The sequence below is a fragment of the Conger conger genome, chromosome 8 (assembly GCF_963514075.1).
Source record: "Conger conger chromosome 8, fConCon1.1, whole genome shotgun sequence".
Taxonomy (NCBI): domain Eukaryota; kingdom Metazoa; phylum Chordata; class Actinopteri; order Anguilliformes; family Congridae; genus Conger; species Conger conger.
This window is the reverse complement of record NC_083767.1, coordinates 33,458,856-33,478,856: the sequence shown is the minus strand read 5'-3', so window position 1 is coordinate 33,478,856 and position 20,001 is coordinate 33,458,856. Positions and strand designations below refer to the sequence as shown.

Here is a 20,001-nt window from a genome sequence, read left to right as displayed (position 1 = left end):
CCTACTAACATCTAGCTAGCGCTCCAACTTTGCTACACACCATTACAAAAGAGGCTAGTACTTGCTGTGTTAGCCGAGTTTCCTCTCTGAAAGTTGAATTAAACTTTTTTAAGTTACTGCATACGTTGTATTGTGGACTTTACATTGCAGTCTGGGGTCAACAACTTTTTTTTAGTAGAACAAGATAACACCACACCACACTATAACAATAAAATGATGTGACGAATATGTGTCATAATAGCTGAATTTTAGCTCATTTTAAACACACTAACACATACTGCCTGTTGCAGCTTGCACTAGGTAGGATTTGTGAATGAAGCAGTTTTCCTGTTGATTGTTGACTTTGTTGATGGTTTAGTTGTTGATCGTTTATTTCCATTCTATGACCATTTTCCATGAAATTGGTCCGTAAAGGATTTAATTGATGCTCCAATATGACCTGGTACGACAAGCAACTGCGCTTTAATTATAGATATTATGTCAGGATAATTGAATATGTTTTCCAGATTAATTGCACAGTTCGTTCATTATGCTGATTAGACTGTTGACTATTGGCCCTTCTTGCTACATGTTTGCTGCATTTAAAGAGTAGAAGGCTCTTGATATTTCAGAAATGGCATGGATTAAAATGTTGCAAAAAAAAAAAAAAAAAAAGTGGGCAAACAATCGCATGAGTGTAATGACCCTTTAATCAGACGCAAGTACTGCCTCCACACACAGTAGCACATTGGAATGAAGGAATGCTGTCTGCATGTTCTCACGCCTCATTTTCTGTTTAATCTTCTTCGAAAATAACAGGCTGTTCTGTTTGAAAGGGCCTGCAGAGTGTCCAGTCTATTACTGTTATTTTCAGCATGTTTTAAAATGGGACGATTTGTTTATTTTAGACAGTCTCCATCATTTAAAAAAACCCCCACAAAAAATGAACTCCCTCTTAATTTTTCTCTTTTTATTCTATTCCCGATTTGGAGAAAGTTGTTTTAACTTTCGGGTTCTTTTCTCTGGATGCTGTCCATCCCGTGAATTTATATATTTGTCTCCATTTTTTAATTCAGGGTCACGGTTGTTACAGGGTTCATTAAAAGCATGAGCAGCTGGTTTTTGTCATTGATAGCTCTCTGTACTCGCAATAATCTTCCATATTCTTATCCCTTTTTCTTGATTTTGTCGGGCAGGCTGCCGGGGGACACACGCACCCGGGTGGGCTTGGTGACGTTCGACAGCACCATCCACTTCTACAACCTGCAGGAGGGCCTGTCGCAGCCACAGATGCTGGTGGTCTCTGACATTGACGGTACAGTCCCGGCCACCATTTCCCACTGAATGGATTTCCCCCTTTCCGTGTTCTCAGTCCGTCTCTTCCATTACATTACATTACATTATTGGCATTTGGCAGACGCTCTTATCCCGAGCGATGTACAACAAAGTGCATACCCATAACCAGGGATAAGTGCGCTGAAAGACCCTAGAGGGAAGTACAATTTCACTGCTACCTGTACAGCAAAGATAAGGACCAGGGCCTATCTTATTTTTTTTTTTTTTTTTTTTTTCACAAACAAACAAACAAACAACAAAGCAAAAGTGACCAAACTTAACTATCCAAATACTGCTTACATAGCCAACTAAAAATACCGAAACACAAAGTAAATCACAAAGACAACAATTAAGGTTCACAGGGAGGTAGGGAGGGATGGGGAGAGGTGCTGCTTGAAGAGGTGCGTCTTCAGTTTGCGCTTGCAGGTGGGGAGAGATTCTACGGAGGAGATTCTTCCTCGTCACCAAGTCTGTGATTGACAAGCTGGTGTGCCTCCAACCATTTTGAAGTTAATGTGCTTTCTTTGTGGACTTTCTTTCCCCTGATTGGACAGTCTCATTTCAGCAGGACTCGTCTAGAAGAGTTAACTAAATTAAAGCAATTGGGATGGAGCCATCTTGAATTTGATTGCTGCCATGCAATGCCATCCAATCCTGTTGTTAGATTTTGGTGTTTTCAAGATGTAACTGAGCTAAAAGGTTGACACGCAAGCTCTGCTCCTATTCAAATGCATATCCCCACAATCACCCTGTTTTCCCCCACTCTATTTACATTTCCTTTCCTGGCGTTGATTTGAGGTCTAGGTGCCGACAACCATTTGTCTGCACAACCATTTGGCCCAACCAGGAAACCTATCAATAGACATTATCATATCTAAAGGAGTGTTTTGTCACCATGGATGAAGCACTTCCTTTCAGATACTGATATAAACTCTGTAATTCCCAGTAAGGAGTGTGTAAGATTGGTGAAAGCTCAGGAGAACGTGCACACTACCTGGAACCACGAATAAAGAGCTGAACTTGTCTTACACCCTCGAATTTCGAGTAACGACTCTTTCTTTCCTGAAACGTGATTCGAAGTACCAGCAGCGAAACAGTTATAGTATTGAAGAAGAAACCAGAAGTTCTTCACTGTGCCATAGTGATGGACGGACGGTTTGTCCTGCATATTCTGTACTGTGTTTGTCCTATTGGCTCCTCTCCCTTCACTTCCTGCTGTTATGTCTCTCTCTCTTCAGACATCTTTATCCCCACCCCTGACACTCTACTGGTGAACTTGAAGGAGAGCAAAGAGGTAAGCACTTTAGTGAACTATTTAACAAATATTTCATAAGCTCTATTTATTTTTCTGATTCATTTCTTGCTTTGCTGAGTTGAATTGAATTTGAATAATCGCTTTAATTCAGATGTCTAAATGGGGATTCCGAGTCAAATTGAGTTGAGCTGTATTTAAGTGAATTTGAGTTCAACTGAGCTGAATTGATTTGGAATTGGGGTTTGAGTTGAATAAGTGCTCAAGTTGGAATTGAATCACTGGGAGTTGAATTGACGCTTGACTTGGAGTTGTACAGTTAAATTGATTGAACTTGCTTCCGCTCTGTACCTGATGCAGCTGGTGAAGGACCTGCTGAACGCTCTGCCCGCCATGTTCAGCAACACCCGCGAGACGCACAGTGCTCTGGGCCCCGCCCTGCAGGCTGCCTACAAGCTCATGTCCCCCACCGGGGGGCGCGTCTCCGTCTTCCAGACCCAGCTTCCCACCCTGGGAGCGGGGCTGCTGCAGTCCCGGGAGGACCCCAACCAAAGATCCAGCACCAAGGTACCGGCCCTGCCCAAACACCCCATCACACGCAGGCCTCGGTGGGTGTGCGTATACCAGCCACACTCTTCTAATATTCTGCTTGCTGCATGTGCTGCACTGCATCATGGGATGCATTCATGAACAAATCTGCTAATTATTTTACTTACATTTATTAACCTCTTTGTTGTCTTGTACTCATTCTTATCGACTGAAGAACACTATTATTATTGAATATTATCTGAATTTTTTTTTTTGGCTTTTATGTTTAAGCTTCTTTTTGGACATGACATTGGCTTATATATTTTTTATAAACTTGACAGATGTGTGCGCATGTGTGAGAGAGTGCGAACGTCTGTGTCTGTGTTGGAATGCTACAGTGCAAACTGATCATTTTAAGAAATGGCAGTTATTACAGCTGAACTGCTGTAATATTGGTATTGGGTATTGGTATTGGGTCAGCTGCGTGTCCAAACATGTCACTCTCCTGTGTAAAGGGAGTGCAGCATTTGGGGCCGGCGACGGACTTCTATAAGAAGCTGGCACTAGACTGCTCCGGCCAGCAGATCGCCGTGGACCTGTTCCTGCTCAGCTCCCAGTACTCAGACCTGGCTTCATTAGGTAAGTGAGCCAGATCGTCATCCTATTTACATTAGGGGATCCTGTCACCCTCGTCCTGGAGAGCCGCATGGTCTGCTGGGGTCCTCAAATCTGGTCATGGAGAGCCACAGGGTCACTGGGGTCCTCAGGTCTGGACATGGAGAGCTGTAGGGTCTGCTGGGGTCCTCAAGTCTGGTCATGGAGAAACGTAGGGTCTGCTGGGGTCCTCAAGTCTGGTCATGGAGAAACGTAGGGTCTGCTGGGGTCCTCAAGTCTGGTCATGGAGAAACGTAGGGTCTGCTGGGGTCCTCAAGTCTGGTCATGGAGAAACGTAGGGTCTGCTGGGGTCCTCAAGTCTGGTCATGGAGAGCCTTTTTTGTTTTCACATTAAAAATAAGCAAGGTTCAGACTCGAGGGAGACTGTGGTGAGTTAACTGTAATCGACAGCCTTTTTTAAAACAACCGAAACCGCAGACACTGTGGCTCTCCAGCACTCTTACATATCTGTTCCTTATCAGAGTTTTGTTGCATAAATATGTAAACTATTTTTTCCATGATTTAATAGCAATCCTTGAGCATATGTGCTTTTAGAGAACCAAAGAATGTAGTCATACTGTTTACTGAATGTTCCTTCAGGATTTCACTTTTAAAATGATAAATAAGGACATGCTAATGTGAAAAATTATTTTAATAAATAAATGTATATTTTTTGTAAAAGATATAATTCTCACATATGAGTTTGCTTTAGGGTGCTGATGTAGTGATTACTATAATTGACTAATGTTGGATATTGTAATTGGAGGTGGTCAGTCTGTGTGGGTGTATTTTATTGCTCCTCCTGGTCTGTCACAGCCCACATGGTAGAAGCATTGCGGCAGCGGTTAGAGTTAGTCAGTCAGTGGAATTAAATTCAGCAGTCAGTCAGTGGAATTAAATTCAGCAGTCAGTCGGTGGAATGAAATTCAGTAGCCAGTCGGTGGAATTAAATTCAGCAGCCAGTCGGTAAAATTAGATTCAGCAGCCAGTCGGTAGAATTAGATTCAGCCTGTTGGTCGAAATGAATTCAGCAGCCAGTCGAGGTAACTGTGTTCAGCAGTATTTCAGTAAAATTGCACCTAGGAGTTGGTAACTGTTTCAGATTCCAGTAGCTACTGTTTTCTTCCCCGCTCTGACCAGCCTGTATGTCCAAATATTCGGCCGGAAGCATCTTCTACTTTCCTGGGTTCCACCTCGCCCACAACCAGCCCCAGGTGGCGAAGTTCCAGAAGGATCTCCAGCGATACCTGACCAGGAAGATTGGCTTTGAGGCGGTAATGAGGATACGCTGCACTAAAGGTGGGTGGCAGGGGTCACCACGTCTCATCTACACCTTCCATGCTATTATAAGCTTTTATAAAGGGAAGTTCCAGTCTGTCTGACTGTCTTCCTGCAATCTGATTATAATTTGAATTTTATCCCCATCTACAGTACGGTGCAAAGTCTTAGGCACCCTTGTTTTGCATAAATTTGTTCTTAGATATGAGGGGTTTTTTTTTTTTTGCATTGAGATTGTTATTCACCTGAAGTAACCAACTTGGTTTCCTGGCTAAGCCCATCTCGAGCAGATAAGCGCACTTATATTACAATATAGTATAACTGAAATACAACTAAAATAAGATGACAACAAGTAGACAACAAAACAAAACGGCAATTGACAAAAACAGGTGCTCAAGCATAATTCAGTGCTGGATGGGTATGCAACTGGCATCGATCCTTCATTGTCCTTGTTGTACACCAGTGTATTAACCGGGGAAAGTTAAAAACCTGTTTTTAAGGAGTACGTTTTAGAGCCGGGGTCTGCCGAGTCAGGACGTTATCCCCACGGTCGCTAATTCCTCCCTCCGTGTTTTCGCCGCAGGGCTCTCCATCCACACCTTTCACGGGAACTTCTTTGTGCGCTCCACCGACCTGCTATCGCTGGCCAACGTGAACCCGGACTCTGGGTTCGCCGTGCAGATGTCCATAGAGGAGAACCTGGCAGAGACCTCCCTGGTCTGCTTCCAGGCCGCGCTGCTGTACACCTCCAGCAAAGGTGAGACGCCTCCACTCCCCTCCCAAACACTTCTGCGCCTGTAACGCACGTCTGCGCCTGTAACGCACGTCTGCGCCTGTAACGCACGTCTGCGCCTGTAACACACGTCTGCGCCTGTAACGCACGTCTGCGCCTGTAACGCATGTCTGCGCCTGTAACGCACGTCTGCGCCTGTAACACACATCTGCGCCTGTAACGCACGTTTACGCCCGTAACGCACGTTTACGCCCGTAACGCACGTTTACGTCTGTAATGCACGTTTACATTTGTAATGCACATTTACGTCTGTAATGCACGTTTAAGCCTGTAATGCACGTTTACGTCTGTAGCGCACGATTACACCCATTAGGCCTGTCACACAATTAGGCCTATGAGACACATTTACATATTTGCATCACTCTCACACAAGCTTAGTGGAGGAGCCTTGGCTTCCTTGGCTTTAAAACGCTTTTCACAAGCTCATGGATAATCAATGGGTGAGGTAACTGCCCCCCCCCCTCTCTCTCACACACTCTCACACTCACTCTCTCCCTTTCCCCCTCACCCTCACCCTCTCCCTCCCTCTCTCTCTCACACTCACTCTCTGTCCCTCTCTCCAGGGAAAAGGAGGATCAGGGTTCACACCCTCTGTCTCCCTGTGGTGAACCAGCTGAGCGACGTGTTCGCCGGTGCAGACGTTCAGGCCATCTCCGCCCTCCTCGCCAACATGGGTGAGCGGGGCAGGGGTTACAGCACGGTGTGCAGGGTGGGGTTATACTACCTGTGCGGAGTCACAGATGGGGTTATACTGCATGTGTGGAGTCACTGCTCACAGGTGGGGTTATACTGTGTGTGGAGTCACTGCTGACGGGTGGGGTTATACTGTGTGTGCGGAGTCAGTGCTCACAGGTGGGGTTATACTGTGTGTGCGGAGTCATTGCTCACGGGTGGGGTTATACTGTGTGTGGAGTCACTGCTGACGGGTGGGGTTATACTGTGTGTGCGGAGTCACTGCGTGTGCGGAGTCACTGCTCACGGGTGGAGTTATACTGCCTGTGCGGAGTCACAGGTGGGGTTATACTGTGTGTGCGGAGTCAGTGCTCACGGGTGGGGTTATACTGTGTGTGGAGTCACTGCTCACAGGGGGGTTATACTGTGTGTGCGGAGTCATTGCTCACAGGGGGGGTTATACTGTGTGTGTGGAGTCACTGCTGACAGATGGGGTTATACTGCGTGTGCGGAGTCACTGCTCACGGGTGGAGTTATAGTGCCTGTGCGGAGTCACAGATGGGGTTATACTGTGTGTGGGGTCACAGGTGGGGTTATACTGTGTGTGTGGAGTCACAGGTGGGGTTCTACTGTGTGTGTGGAGTCACAGGTGGGGTTATACTGTGTGGGGAGTCACAGGTAGGGTTATACTGCCTGTGCGGAGTCACAGGTGGGGTTATACTGGTGTGTGGAGTCATGGGTGGGGTTATACTGTGTGTGCAGAGTCACAGCTCACGGGTGGGGTTATACTGCGGAGTCACCGTCTCGCCTTTCAGGACATTGTTTAGGCTGCGGCCGATGTCACTGAGAGCATCGCACAAACTGCACTGATATCGTGCTTTTACAAGTCAGTGACGAGCAGTACCCTCTAATTTATACAGCCCAGCGAAGATGGGAAGAACATAATCTCTGAGAATGATTGTGTTAACTAATATTTATGCAGGGCATTTGCATGCGCACTTCACCATTTGCTGATAATTCCAGTTCTGATATGATGGACTGGCTGAAAGATGACTTGTCTAGTTTGGTTCAGTTTAGTGTGGTTGAATGCACAGATGTTATGTAGGGCGTTCCGAAGCAACCCTGGTGTAGCCACGATAAGTATTCGGCCCTTGACCAAGGCTGTTGGGCCTTTGAGCAGGGCCCTTACCCCCCCTTTGCTCCAGGGGGGATTGTCCCCTACTTAGCCTCATGCACTATAAGTCACTTTGGATAAAAGCGCCAGGTAAATCACGAATTATTATTATGATGATTCTGATTACTAATTGATGTAGAGGCTATGGTGCAGGTTTCCCCAGTGAGAGAGCCAGGCAGTGACGGTAGTGCTTGAGCAGACGTTTGAGAGCTCAGGGAAAGTGTAGACGCTCAGGAGACATTAGACTCACAGGCCTTCCTCTACCTCCGTTAGGTAAGTCTCATTCTAAACCCAGTGCTCTTTCTGTGTTCCCATATCAATTCTGGTATCTGCGCTACAAAAAAATGTCTTAACCAGTCTTATAATGAGACTTAAATTCTTGAGACTTTTTTTTTTTTCCCCCTCTCTCATGTTTTATGTTGCGGTTTGCTTGACCAGTGAAATTGTGTTACCCTGTTTGTAAGTCTTGAAAGGAGTCATCTGGCTCATCTCATTGGCGGTATTTTTTGTCTTATTTTGCAAAAAAGAAATAGAAGTAAGAATTTAAGCCCGTCGGTTGCTCAGAGTGTGTACCTGTTGGCTTCTGGCATGGGGTTTTAACAGCGTCTGTTAACGCGTGCAGCTATCGACCGCTCGGTGTCGTCCAGCCTGTCGGATGCCCGGGACGCCCTGGTGAACGCGGTGGTGGACTCCCTGGCGGCGTATCGCTCAGACGGCTCCACCCTGCAGCAGTCAGGCCTCATCGCCCCCGCCTCCCTACGCCTCTTTCCCCTCTACGTACTGGCCCTGCTCAAACAGGTCAGAAACTCACGCACGCACGCACACACACACACACGCACACACACACACACACACACACACACACACACACATGCTTACACACACACGCATACACACACACACACACACACACACACACACACACACACACACACACACATACAGATGTACACACACACACACAGATTCAGATGTACACACACACACACACACACACACACACACACACACATACACAGGCTTCAGAAATTATTCAGACCCCTTCACTTTTTGCTCACTTGTGCAAAATAGTTATCATAATCAAAGATAAAACATGTTTTTAGGAATTTATAAAAAAAAATCTAAAACTGAAATCTCATTTATATAAGTATCCAGACCCCTTAATTCAGTACTTTCTAGATGCCCCTTTGACATCAATTAACAATTGTATTAGCCAGGTGATGAGCAGTGCCTGGTGTTCACCAGACATAGTGCTTGGAGTTCTGCCCAAAGAGCTCAATTTGTCTCATCAGACCAGAGAATCTCCTTTAAATGCCGTCTAGGATGGAGTGCTCCTGAGATGGTCGTATTTCCGGCAGGTTCTCCCATCTCTGCAGAGCACTTCGGCAGCACTTGGTCTTTCTTGCCCGATTACTCAGTTTGGCTGGATGTCCAGCTCTAGGTTCCAGACTTCCAGATGTCACAATTACCGAGGCCTTTTATTGCGGAGGTCTACAGAGATTTCCTTGGACTTCATGGCTTTGTTCTTGTCCTGAAATGCAGTGTGAATTGTGGGACCTTATGTACACTGGTGTGTGCCTTTCTAATCCATGTCCAATCAAGTTCTAGACGCATTTAATGGATAATTAAAGCAAACAGGATGCACCTGACCACAATTTAGTGCCATTAGCAAAAACAAATGTTTTTGTCATTATGGGTTATTGACTGTAGATTGATAGGCAAAAATGGCCATTTTGATAAAAATTAATTTTTAAAAATCTACAACGCAATACAGTGTACAAATTTGAAGGGGTCTGAATTTCTGAAGCCGCTGTACATACACATGCAAACATACACACACACATGCTTGCAGACACACACTCTCACGCATTAAGGCATGCTCAAACTCGCACGCACATACACACGCACACTCCCACACGTGCACACACACACACACACACACACGCGCGCGCATACACACATATACAGCCCCGTGCACATGGGCACATTGACAGTGTAAATGGGGCGAAGCGGCGTGACCCTAAGCTCCCTGACTGGCCTCCCGCAGAAAGCCCTGCGCACGGGCACCAGCACGCGTCTGGACGAGCGTGTCTTCGCCATGTGCGACTTCAAGAGCCAGCCGCTGCAGCTGGTGATGCGCTCCATCCACCCCGACCTCTACCGGATAGACAACCTGTCCGACCAGGTGAGCGCCCCCTTCTGATTCAGTGTAATCTGTAAGTGTTCGTGCTCGTGTTGTGCGTCCACCCATGTTATTTATGTGATTTCCATATTGCTGTGTGTGTTTCTATGTACAGTACACTATTGTATTGCATTGGCAATATGACTGTAGTTTCAGAGAGAGACACAGACAGACAGAGGGGAGAGACAGACAGAGAAAGAGACGGACACAGGAGAAAGAGAGACACAGACAGAGGGGAGAGACAGACAGAAAGAAACAGACACAGGAGAAAGAGACAGACAGAGGGGAGAGACAGACAGAAAGAGACAGACACAGGAGAAAGAGACAGACAGACAGACAGGGGAGAGACAGACAGAGACAGAGGGGAGAGACAGACAGAGGGGAGAGACAGACACAGGGGAGAGACATACAGAGGGGAGAGACAGACACAGGAGAGAGACAGACAGACAGACAGGGGAGAGACAGACAGAGACAGAGGGGAGAGACAGACAGAGACAGAGGGGAGAGACAGAGGGGAGAGACAGACACAGGGGAGAGACATACAGAGGGGAGAGACAGACACAGGAGAGAGACAGACAGACAGACAGGGGAGAGACAGACAGAGACAGAGGGGAGAGACAGACCGAGACAGAGGGGAGAGACAGAGGGGAGAGACAGACAGAGACAGAGGGGAGAGACAGACAGAGACAGAGGGGAGAGACAGACAGAGACAGAGGGGAGAGACAGACAGAGACAGAGGGGAGAGACAGACAGACAGAGGGGAGAGACAGACACAGGGGAGAGACAGACACAGGGGAGAGACAGACACAGGGGAGAGACAGACAGAGGGGAGAGACAGACAGAGGGGAGAGACAGACAGAGGGGAGAGACAGACAGAGGGGAGAGACAGACAGAGGGGAGAGACAGACAGAGGGGAGAGACAGACAGAGGGGAGAGACAGACAGAGGGGAGAGACAGACAGAGGGGAGAGACAGACACAGGGGAGAGACATACAGAGGGGAGAGACATACAGAGGGGAGAGACAGACACAGGAGAGAGACAGACAGACAGACAGGGGAGAGACAGACAGAGACAGAGGGGAGAGACAGACAGAGACAGAGGGGAGAGACAGACAGAGACAGAGGGGAGAGACAGAGGGGAGAGACAGAGGGGAGAGACAGACAGAGACAGAGGGGAGAGACAGACAGAGACAGAGGGGAGAGACAGACAGAGACAGAGGGGAGAGACAGAGGGGAGAGACAGACAGAGACAGAGGGGAGAGACAGACAGAGACAGAGGGGAGAGACAGACAGAGACAGAGGGGAGAGACAGACAGAGACAGAGGGGAGAGACAGACAGAGACAGAGGGGAGAGACAGACAGAGACAGAGGGGAGAGACAGACAGAGACAGAGGGGAGAGACAGACAGAGGGGAGAGACAGACAGAGACAGAGGGGAGAGACAGACAGAGACAGAGGGGAGAGACAGACAGAGACAGAGGGGAGAGACAGACAGAGACAGAGGGGAGAGACAGACAGAGACAGAGGGGAGAGACAGACACAGGGGAGAGACAGACAGAGGGGAGAGACAGACAGAGGGGAGAGACAGACAGAGGGGAGAGACAGACAGAGGGGAGAGACATACAGAGGGGAGAGACAGACACAGGAGAGAGACAGACAGACAGACAGGGGAGAGACAGACAGACACAGAGGGGAGAGACAGACAGAGACAGAGGGGAGAGACAGACAGAGACAGAGGGGAGAGACAGAGGGGAGAGACAGAGGGGAGAGACAGACAGAGACAGAGGGGAGAGACAGACAGAGACAGAGGGGAGAGACAGACAGAGACAGAGGGGAGAGACAGACAGAGACAGAGGGGAGAGACAGACAGAGACAGAGGGGAGAGACAGACAGAGGGGAGAGACAGACAGAGGGGAGAGACAGACACAGGGGAGAGACAGACAGACAGGGGAGAGACAGACAGACAGACAGGGGAGAGACAGACAGAGACAGAGGGGAGAGACAGAGGGGAGAGACAGAGGGGAGAGACAGAGGGGAGAGACAGAGGGGAGAGACAGACAGAGACAGAGGGGAGAGACAGACAGAGACAGAGGGGAGAGACAGACAGAGACAGAGGGGAGAGACAGAGGGGAGAGACAGAGGGGAGAGACAGACAGAGACAGAGGGGAGAGACAGACAGAGACAGAGGGGAGAGACAGAGGGGAGAGACAGAGGGGAGAGACAGAGGGGAGAGACAGACAGAGACAGAGGGGAGAGACAGACAGAGACAGAGGGGAGAGACAGACAGAGACAGAGGGGAGAGACAGACAGAGACAGAGGGGAGAGACAGACAGAGACAGAGGGGAGAGACAGACAGAGACAGAGGGGAGAGACAGACAGACAGACAGGGGAGAGACAGACAGAGACAGAGGGGAGAGACAGAGGGGAGAGACAGAGGGGAGAGACAGAGGGGAGAGACAGAGGGGAGAGACAGACAGAGACAGAGGGGAGAGACAGACAGAGACAGAGGGGAGAGACAGACAGAGACAGAGGGGAGAGACAGACAGAGACAGAGGGGAGAGACAGACAGAGGGGAGAGACAGACAGAGGAGAGAGACAGACAGAGGGGAGAGACAGACACAGGAGAACGAGACAGACACAGGAGAACGAGACAGAGAGACAGACAGACTGAGGGGAGAGACAGACAGAAAGAGACAGACACAGGAGAGAGAGAGAGACAGACAGACAGACTGAGGGGAGAGAGATGGAGAACAGCAGAGAAAAAGAGTGGGGAAATTTCTGAATTCAGAAACCACCCTGTCTGTCACCAACATTCATTCCATGGTCGAAGTCACCTCTTGACCACGTCTGCATGCTTTTATGCATTTAGTTGCTGCCACATGATTGACTGATTTAAATATTTTCATTAAGAAGCTGGTGTGCAGGTCTACCTAATAAATTGCTCACTGAGTGTATATTCCAATCTGTTCCTGAATTTCTGAGATTCTGTAGCATTTTTGTTTGCATTCACTAGGTGTGCAAGTTTCTTGATTATCTTCCTTTGCTGCAGTTTTTTTTTGTATGTGTATATATATATATATATATATATATATATATATATATATATATATTTTTATTCTCACAATGCCTCCTGTCACTTCTTTTTAATCGTTTTATTTATTTGCTACTGTATTTCATTTATTTTTGTAATATATTTTTTGCCAACAGGGGGCTCTGCACCTGAGCGACGGCGTGGTCCCCCAGCCCAGCCTCCTCCACCTCACAGCCGAGAAGCTGACCAGAGAGGGTGCCTTCCTCATGGACTGTGGGAATGTGAGTGCTGTGTGTATATGCTGTGTCTGCTGTGTGTTGTTCTCTCTCTCTGTCGGTCTCCCCTGTTCTCCCCTGTTCTCCCCTCTGTCTGTCTGTGTCTCTCTCACTCTCTCTGTCTGTCCCCTCTGCCTGTGTCTCTCTCTCTCAAGTCAATTCAATTCAGTTTGCTTTATTGACAGGATAACTACAGTCATATTGCCAAAGCTATACAATATTATACTGTACATAGAAACGCACACAGCAATATGAAAATCACATAAATAACATGCATGAACATTCACAACACGAGCATGAACACTTACAGTAACCATATTACAGGTTAAAAAAAAAATGTTTTTATATAAAAAATCTTTCAAATAGATAAACAAAATGGCAGTTGTCAATAAATGAACATTAATTCAAATATCCTGAAATGCATACATTACATGTAGAGAGTGTCTTTATGTCCCTCATCTTGTGGCATCTGGTTACGTATCTGGCTGCTTGTGGGGTTGTTGGACCTTCTTCTAATATTATTGACAATTTTTCATGGTCTCTCATTTTGGAAGTTGGGGATAATTATGTTGGCGGCACGGATGGCGCAGTGGGTAGCACTGCCGCCTCACAGCAAGGAGGTCCTGGGTTTGAATCCCCGTCGGCCGGGGCCTCTCTGTGCGGAGTTTGCATGTTCTCCCCGTGTTTGCGTGGGTTTCCTCCGGGTACTCCGGTTTCCTCCCACAGTCCAAAGACATGCAGGTTAGGCTGATTGGAGAGTCTAAATTGCCCATAGGTACGAGTGTGTGAGTGAATGGTGTGTGTGCCCTGCGATGGACTGGCGACCTATCCAGGGTATATTCCTGCCTTTCGCCCAATGTATGCTGGGATAGGCTCCAGCCCCCCTGCAACCCTATTCAGGATAAGCGGGTTAAGATAATGGATGGATGGATGGATAATTATGTTTTATAATCATTTTTAAAGAACTCTTCCCTTTCTTGATTGTAATGTGTTACAATATAAAATAAAATGGATCTCTCTCTCTCTCTCTCTCTCTCTCTCTCTCTCAGGTAATGTACCTGTGGGTTGGAAAAAGCTGCAATGAGCCATTCATCAGAGATGTACTCGGCTGCCAGAACCACGCCTCCATACCGCAGAACATGGTAATGGTCTTTCATACAGACCTGGCTCGGTCAGTTTTTGGATACAATAAGTCAAAAGATGTACATCCGAGATGACCAATCTGAATTTCAGCTTTTATTTCCTGGTTTTTTAATCTATATTTGTAAAAAATTGTGTTGAACATATCAGCTTTTCTATCAGACCACCCAATTTTTAGGTGAGAAAAAGTATTGGAACATGTACACCCAGATATGTCCCGTTAAGACTGCATTTGTGTTAAAAAAAAGATAAGCCAACAGGAAGAACAGAGAGCCATTGCATAATTATTGGGGATAGCTTGTACAACAACTTGGAATGTCCTGAATAGAATGAAACTGCTGGCGTACTGAGCAGCAGACATCAAGCAGGCCAACCAAGGAAAACATTGTGAGAGCAACCAAAAAAAACCCCAAAACATCAGTTAGTGACATCTCAAACAATCTCCACAGGGCAAGGGTAAAAGTATTTCCATCAACCGATCGAAGAAGACTTAGAGAGCAGCAATATAGAGGGTATACCACAAAATGCAAGCCACTCATCAGTTGTAAGAATCTGAAGGTGAGATTACAGTTTGCAAAGAAGTACAGAGATAAGCCACAAAAGTTATGGAACAAAGTTTTATTGGCTGATGAGACCAAGGATGCCAAAGTGATGGAAAGGCAAAAGTGTGGAGAAAGAAGGGATCTGCTCATGACCCAAAACATAGTTGGACGAGGTGGCATGGCTTGGGCTTGCATGGCTGCTCCTGTAGTGGGCTCACTAATCTTTATGGATGATGTAACTCGTAATGGTAGTGGCAGGATGAATTCAGAAGTCTACAAAAACATTCCGGCTGCCAACTTACGGAGAAATGCGTCCAAACTAATTTTCTGAGTAGTTTTACACATCTCGCTGTAAATTCTGAACTCTTATCTCCTGCGCATCTTTTTATCTCAACCCCAAATGTATTCAGTTTATTGCAAAAATTAAGGAATTGCCCTTGTTGTTCCAATACTTTTGGCGGGGACTGTAATAGTATGTTTTTGTTAAGAATACATTCATTGTATTTTCGTTTTTAAATGCATGTCTTTTGTTTATAAAGACATTCAAATGTTTCAAATACATATATTAATGTCTTAATAATCCTAATGTTGTCCAAAATACTATTGAAACAAGTCAAAGATACACTGGGGAGAGATCAGCCAATTTTTTCTTAAGATGTCCTCTCGGCAAGGAAAGGATGTTGCAGAACAACTCAAATGTTGTCTCACCCGCGGTTGTAATTACAAAATCCAACTTCTGTACAAATGTTCAGATCTTCAGCAGTCTTATAATAAATGTTATTTTATTGTTACGGTTGATTTTATTATTTCGTTTCCCCCCCTTTTTTTAAATGTCTCATGCCAGACTCAGATTCCAGACCTAGACACTCCCTCCTCAGAAAGAACCAGGGCATTCCTGAACTGGCTAATGGAATCCCGCCCTTTCATCCCCATACTTTATGTTGTGAAGTAAGTACTGTCGACTCTCCGTCTTCATGTGGACTTAAAGGGCTAACTAGACCAGTAAGCTTTTCTCGGAGTAAGCGTTTACAGTTTCAATATTGCACAAGTTCAGGGGTCCCCAACAATGTTCCTGGTGTGTGTCTGTCAATGTGTCTGTTGATTTTTGTCATTGTGTCACCATTTACCGTAGTTTATTTTTGAAACCGCAGTACACCCGATGCTCGTCTCTTGTATCCATTTTCTTCAAGGGATGCTTGTGCAGTTTGATGGCGCGTGGCTATCATGTCAACTGTCATGTGAACTGAATTATTAGGGCTTATTGATTCATTAACGAGGTGATTGGGACTTGGGACTTTTAGTCATAATGCCAGAAAACCGTATAAGAGGACTGCAGCAAGAAAGGGAAAATGGATACAAACACATTTGGGCGGGGGGGGATGGGATGATTTTAGGAGAAAAGTTTGGATTTTGGACGTGTGATCATTTCTTCTTTATTTTGTATTGCCGTTCTTAGGGATGACTCCTCGGCGAAGACCAGCTTTTTCCACCACTTGGTGGAGGACCGGACTGAATCTGCGTTTTCTTACTACGAGTTCCTGCTCCACATCCAGCAGCAGCTGTCCAAGTAGATAGACGCTCGCCTAGGTAACGGCGGCCTGGTGTCGTCGCTGTGAAGATGCTACAGCCACCATGTCTGCAGGAGGGGGCACCTTTTTTTCTTTTTTTACAAGGGGAGCGGCACCTGACTTAGGATAGGACCAGAGACGGATATGAAGAGAGGGAGGGAGAGAGAGAGAGGGAGATAGGGGGCTGAGACGGAGTACGGCACCTCCCAGCCCGGGGGTGGAGGTGACGGGGGGCATCGCAGAGATCACATGCCGGGGGGGGGGGGGGGGAACTAACCCAAAAAATGAATATGTTTGGGAGGTGGGGGGGTGAAGGTTGAAGGAATGGAACAGCATATGATTGTCTCCCCCCATCTCCATAGTGAATGCAATCAACGCCCCCACCCCACACACACACACACACATACACGCACACACTCCCCCTTAAGGAAATGGGTGAAAGGACCTGGTCACTCTCCTCCCACCGAAGTCCTGTAGAGCCAACCACTCTCCCTGATCACCCCCGGAGGAATGAAGGCTTATTTAATGCAACAAAAAAAAGACTAAAAGATTAATAAACAACCGGTAACAGATTAAAGGAGCAGCCTTGCATGTTTTTTTTTTTTGTGCTTAATCCTGTATTTTTTTTCTCTTTAATGTCAAATATCCCCTTCCCTCCCTCCCTCCCTCCCTCCCTCCCATCATGTTTTGTTGTCCCCCCAAGTCTGGATGGAACATGGACGAATGGCGGTTTTTTTGTGATGTCGTAAAGCCGTATCAGACGTTTTTTTTTCATTTTGTTCAGTTGTTCGTTTTGTACTAATCAAGAATGCGCTCTCGTTCCGGCTCTTTCCGGTTCGTTCCGGTTTGGCCAGACGCCCTGGGGATGCAGCACCGCTCCGGACCCTCTTTGGCCCCCTCCAGCCCAAGGCGCAGTTCAAAATGAACAGTGATTCCTATAACGAAACAAAAAAAGACCAAAAAAAAAACCTACAAAAAAACATGTTTTTTTAGGGCAATAACAGCTGCTGTTCTTCACTTTGTAATTCTCTTGCAAATCTTTTACGTGAAATTATTTATCATCCGCTTATCAAATAAAACAAAACAATATTTTGCTTGATATCTTTTTTTCCTGTTCCTCCGCCCCTCATGCCACCCCCCCGTGTATGTTATCCCCTTTTCATCTGGGAGAGGCCGGGGAAGGAAGTTTTGAATGTCAGTGTGAACAAAGGTACTGTCCCTTTCGTTTCAAAGCCCTATAAATACATGCCCGTGAAAAAATCTGCATCTGGCAGCAGACATACTAACATAAGGCATGGAGGTTTCCGCTTGTGTTTTTTGATCTGAACTGGCTTTAAGAGGCAAATGCACCCTAAAATATATTTTTGATGGTCATTTGACTTGTCTGCAGTGTCAAACAATTGCCTTTAGTGTCACCTGGTGGTGGGAGGATTTCATTCGGGAAGGATGACATTTTTACGTTGTACACGGTCTCCCATCAAGGAAAAATGTGCCTTTTTGACACTTCCCGCATCATCAGGGTAGTCACACCCACTCGGTCCCCTCATGGTCGAATCAGAGAGGTACATCTTCATGGATTTTTTCTGGGGGGCGGGGGTATATACCGTAAACCGTGTACAAAAACATTGTACTAATTCCTTTGGACCCTTAACTTTGTGACGGTTAGTCAACCGTCACCATGTTGTTTGGTAAATATGCTCAGTTGTGGATGGGCAGACCTTGGGTTCAGTCTCACGTGCAGAGCAGCCGTCAGAAGAGGAACGCTTGTCGCACAAACAAATGAATTGGAGCGGTTATGGAAATGTGAAACCATTCATGTGATGGGTAAGGCGTTTCTGCAGAGTGGCAGCAGCAGATGAGAAGGTTGGAGCAGTTCCACATTCGGGGCTTTTTTCTCAGTCACTCGGGGGAGAAGGAACCTGGTGTCGGTGCAGTGTGGAATCATGGTAGCCGAGTGGTAGGGTGTTCAACTAGCAACTGTAGTCGGCATACGGGAATAATGACCTGCACCTGGAGAAGAAGTTGGGTCCCTAAATACAAAAAGAACCCTGCCGTTGGGCCCTTGAGCAAGGCCCTTAGCCCAAAAACTGCTCCAGGAGCTTTACCCTTGTTACCTCTTGCCCCATTGCAACTGTTGCAACTGTCTGGCATTTCTTCCAGGGCATCCTTGCAAAATAATACTTTCCCAGTGGATCTCCCCTGGTTCAATAATTCTGTTATTCATAAAGCATCTTAGAGCTGGAGCTTGAGTACGAGGCGTATTCTAACTATCAATTATGCGATAAAAAGCCCAGCCTTGTTCAGCGGTCTTCCTCTAAGACCCTGGCATCGTCATCTTCCTGTTTCTGTATTGGCGGGGCGGGGCTTTGTCATGTAATAAGATCCCAGCCCTCCGGCGTGCCTTGGCAGTGTCAACAAAAGGAGAATCGCAGATGCTATCAGGTCTGGACGATACAATCTGGGGGCAGGAGTTCCTGATACCTTCTGGGTTTGTTATGGGACAGTTAAAGCGCTTTTTCTTGGCCTCTGGCCCGATCGACGGGAACGGCTGACGTGTGTGTGGCGAGCCGTCTGCGACCGCGGTTAAAACGCACGGTTGAGTGGCACCGAGCCCACCGTCTCCCGCCGGTAGCTGACCTCCTCGCTGTCTGACTTGACGCAAAGCCCAGAGATCCTGGCGCCAGCACTCAACCCGTAACGTTGGCCAATCCACGGCTTTAGATTTGTGTGGATACGGAATTAATCAGAACAGTTGAAAAAATAAATAATTGTGGTTTTGATTTGTCAAAGGTAAAGCATTCAAAATGGAGGAATGTAAACTTCTCCTGCGTACATGCTGTTCTACTTAAGATATATCTTACTGTTGGGATTGTGAGCCAAGCAAAAGTGCAATATTTAGTTAATACACCAACACTTTCTCATCTTCTTTTTTTTCTTTTTTCTTCCATTTCCCCGCAAATGAGGCTCGAAGCAGACACTGATATATTCAAGAAAGTATTGACGTTGGCATTGAAGCTGGCCAAATTTTTGTGGGGGAAAAGCAGTCTCTGGACAGAGTAACTGCTGTTCTGCTGCCCATCCTAGATGTTTTTGAAATCACTTCTCCATGTGCCCTACTTTCAGGGTTGCAAATGTGTTATTTGTCCATTTAACTGAGCAGTTGTTGCCAAAAATGTGCCCAGAATTTGACTAATTTCAGGGTGGCAATAATCTGGCAAGGAAATAAAATTGTGGATGGGTTGATTCCCTAATTTGATATAATAGATATAATTAGAAACTTCTGCCAGATCTCACACCTTTTCAGGTTGCTGAATGTCTGATTCTTGCAGAATGGCATTCTTCAACTGTCCAAATTGAATGGACAATTTAATGGAAAGTTACCGCCATGCAATTCACACATCATTGATTTATTATTTGTGCTGTTATTATCACTGTCATTCACTTTTTTTTGTAGTTAACAGAAGATTATAAATGAAGCTTTACATTGTGGTTTTGCAAGACAGATTTTTAAATTTCTTATTACTAACATGACATGTCTGAGCTTTTGAATTATCAACCATATCTTATCCCAATGTTTTGGCTTTGCTTTTGAAAACAGTC

General features: G+C 46.4%; 1 protein-coding gene across 3 annotated transcripts in view; it reads left to right on the top strand.

The window, feature by feature from the left end:
• The window catches only part of sec24b (SEC24 homolog B, COPII coat complex component), a 31,456-nt gene extending 14,847 nt beyond the window's left edge, over positions 1-16,609 (top strand). For all 3 annotated transcript variants that reach the window (XM_061252832.1, XM_061252833.1, XM_061252835.1), the window contains 13 exons: positions 1,176-1,294; positions 2,553-2,608; positions 2,927-3,133; positions 3,610-3,733; positions 4,889-5,047; positions 5,610-5,783; positions 6,383-6,493; positions 8,288-8,463; positions 9,713-9,850; positions 13,053-13,157; positions 14,201-14,293; positions 15,678-15,781; positions 16,290-16,609. In XM_061252832.1, the coding sequence (XP_061108816.1) occupies positions 1,176-1,294; positions 2,553-2,608; positions 2,927-3,133; positions 3,610-3,733; positions 4,889-5,047; positions 5,610-5,783; positions 6,383-6,493; positions 8,288-8,463; positions 9,713-9,850; positions 13,053-13,157; positions 14,201-14,293; positions 15,678-15,781; positions 16,290-16,404 (1,681 nt within the window). In that variant the 3' untranslated portion in view covers positions 16,405-16,609. The remainder of the gene's footprint in view (positions 1-1,175; positions 1,295-2,552; positions 2,609-2,926; positions 3,134-3,609; positions 3,734-4,888; positions 5,048-5,609; positions 5,784-6,382; positions 6,494-8,287; positions 8,464-9,712; positions 9,851-13,052; positions 13,158-14,200; positions 14,294-15,677; positions 15,782-16,289) is intronic.
• The last annotated feature ends 3,392 nt before the right edge of the window (positions 16,610-20,001 follow it).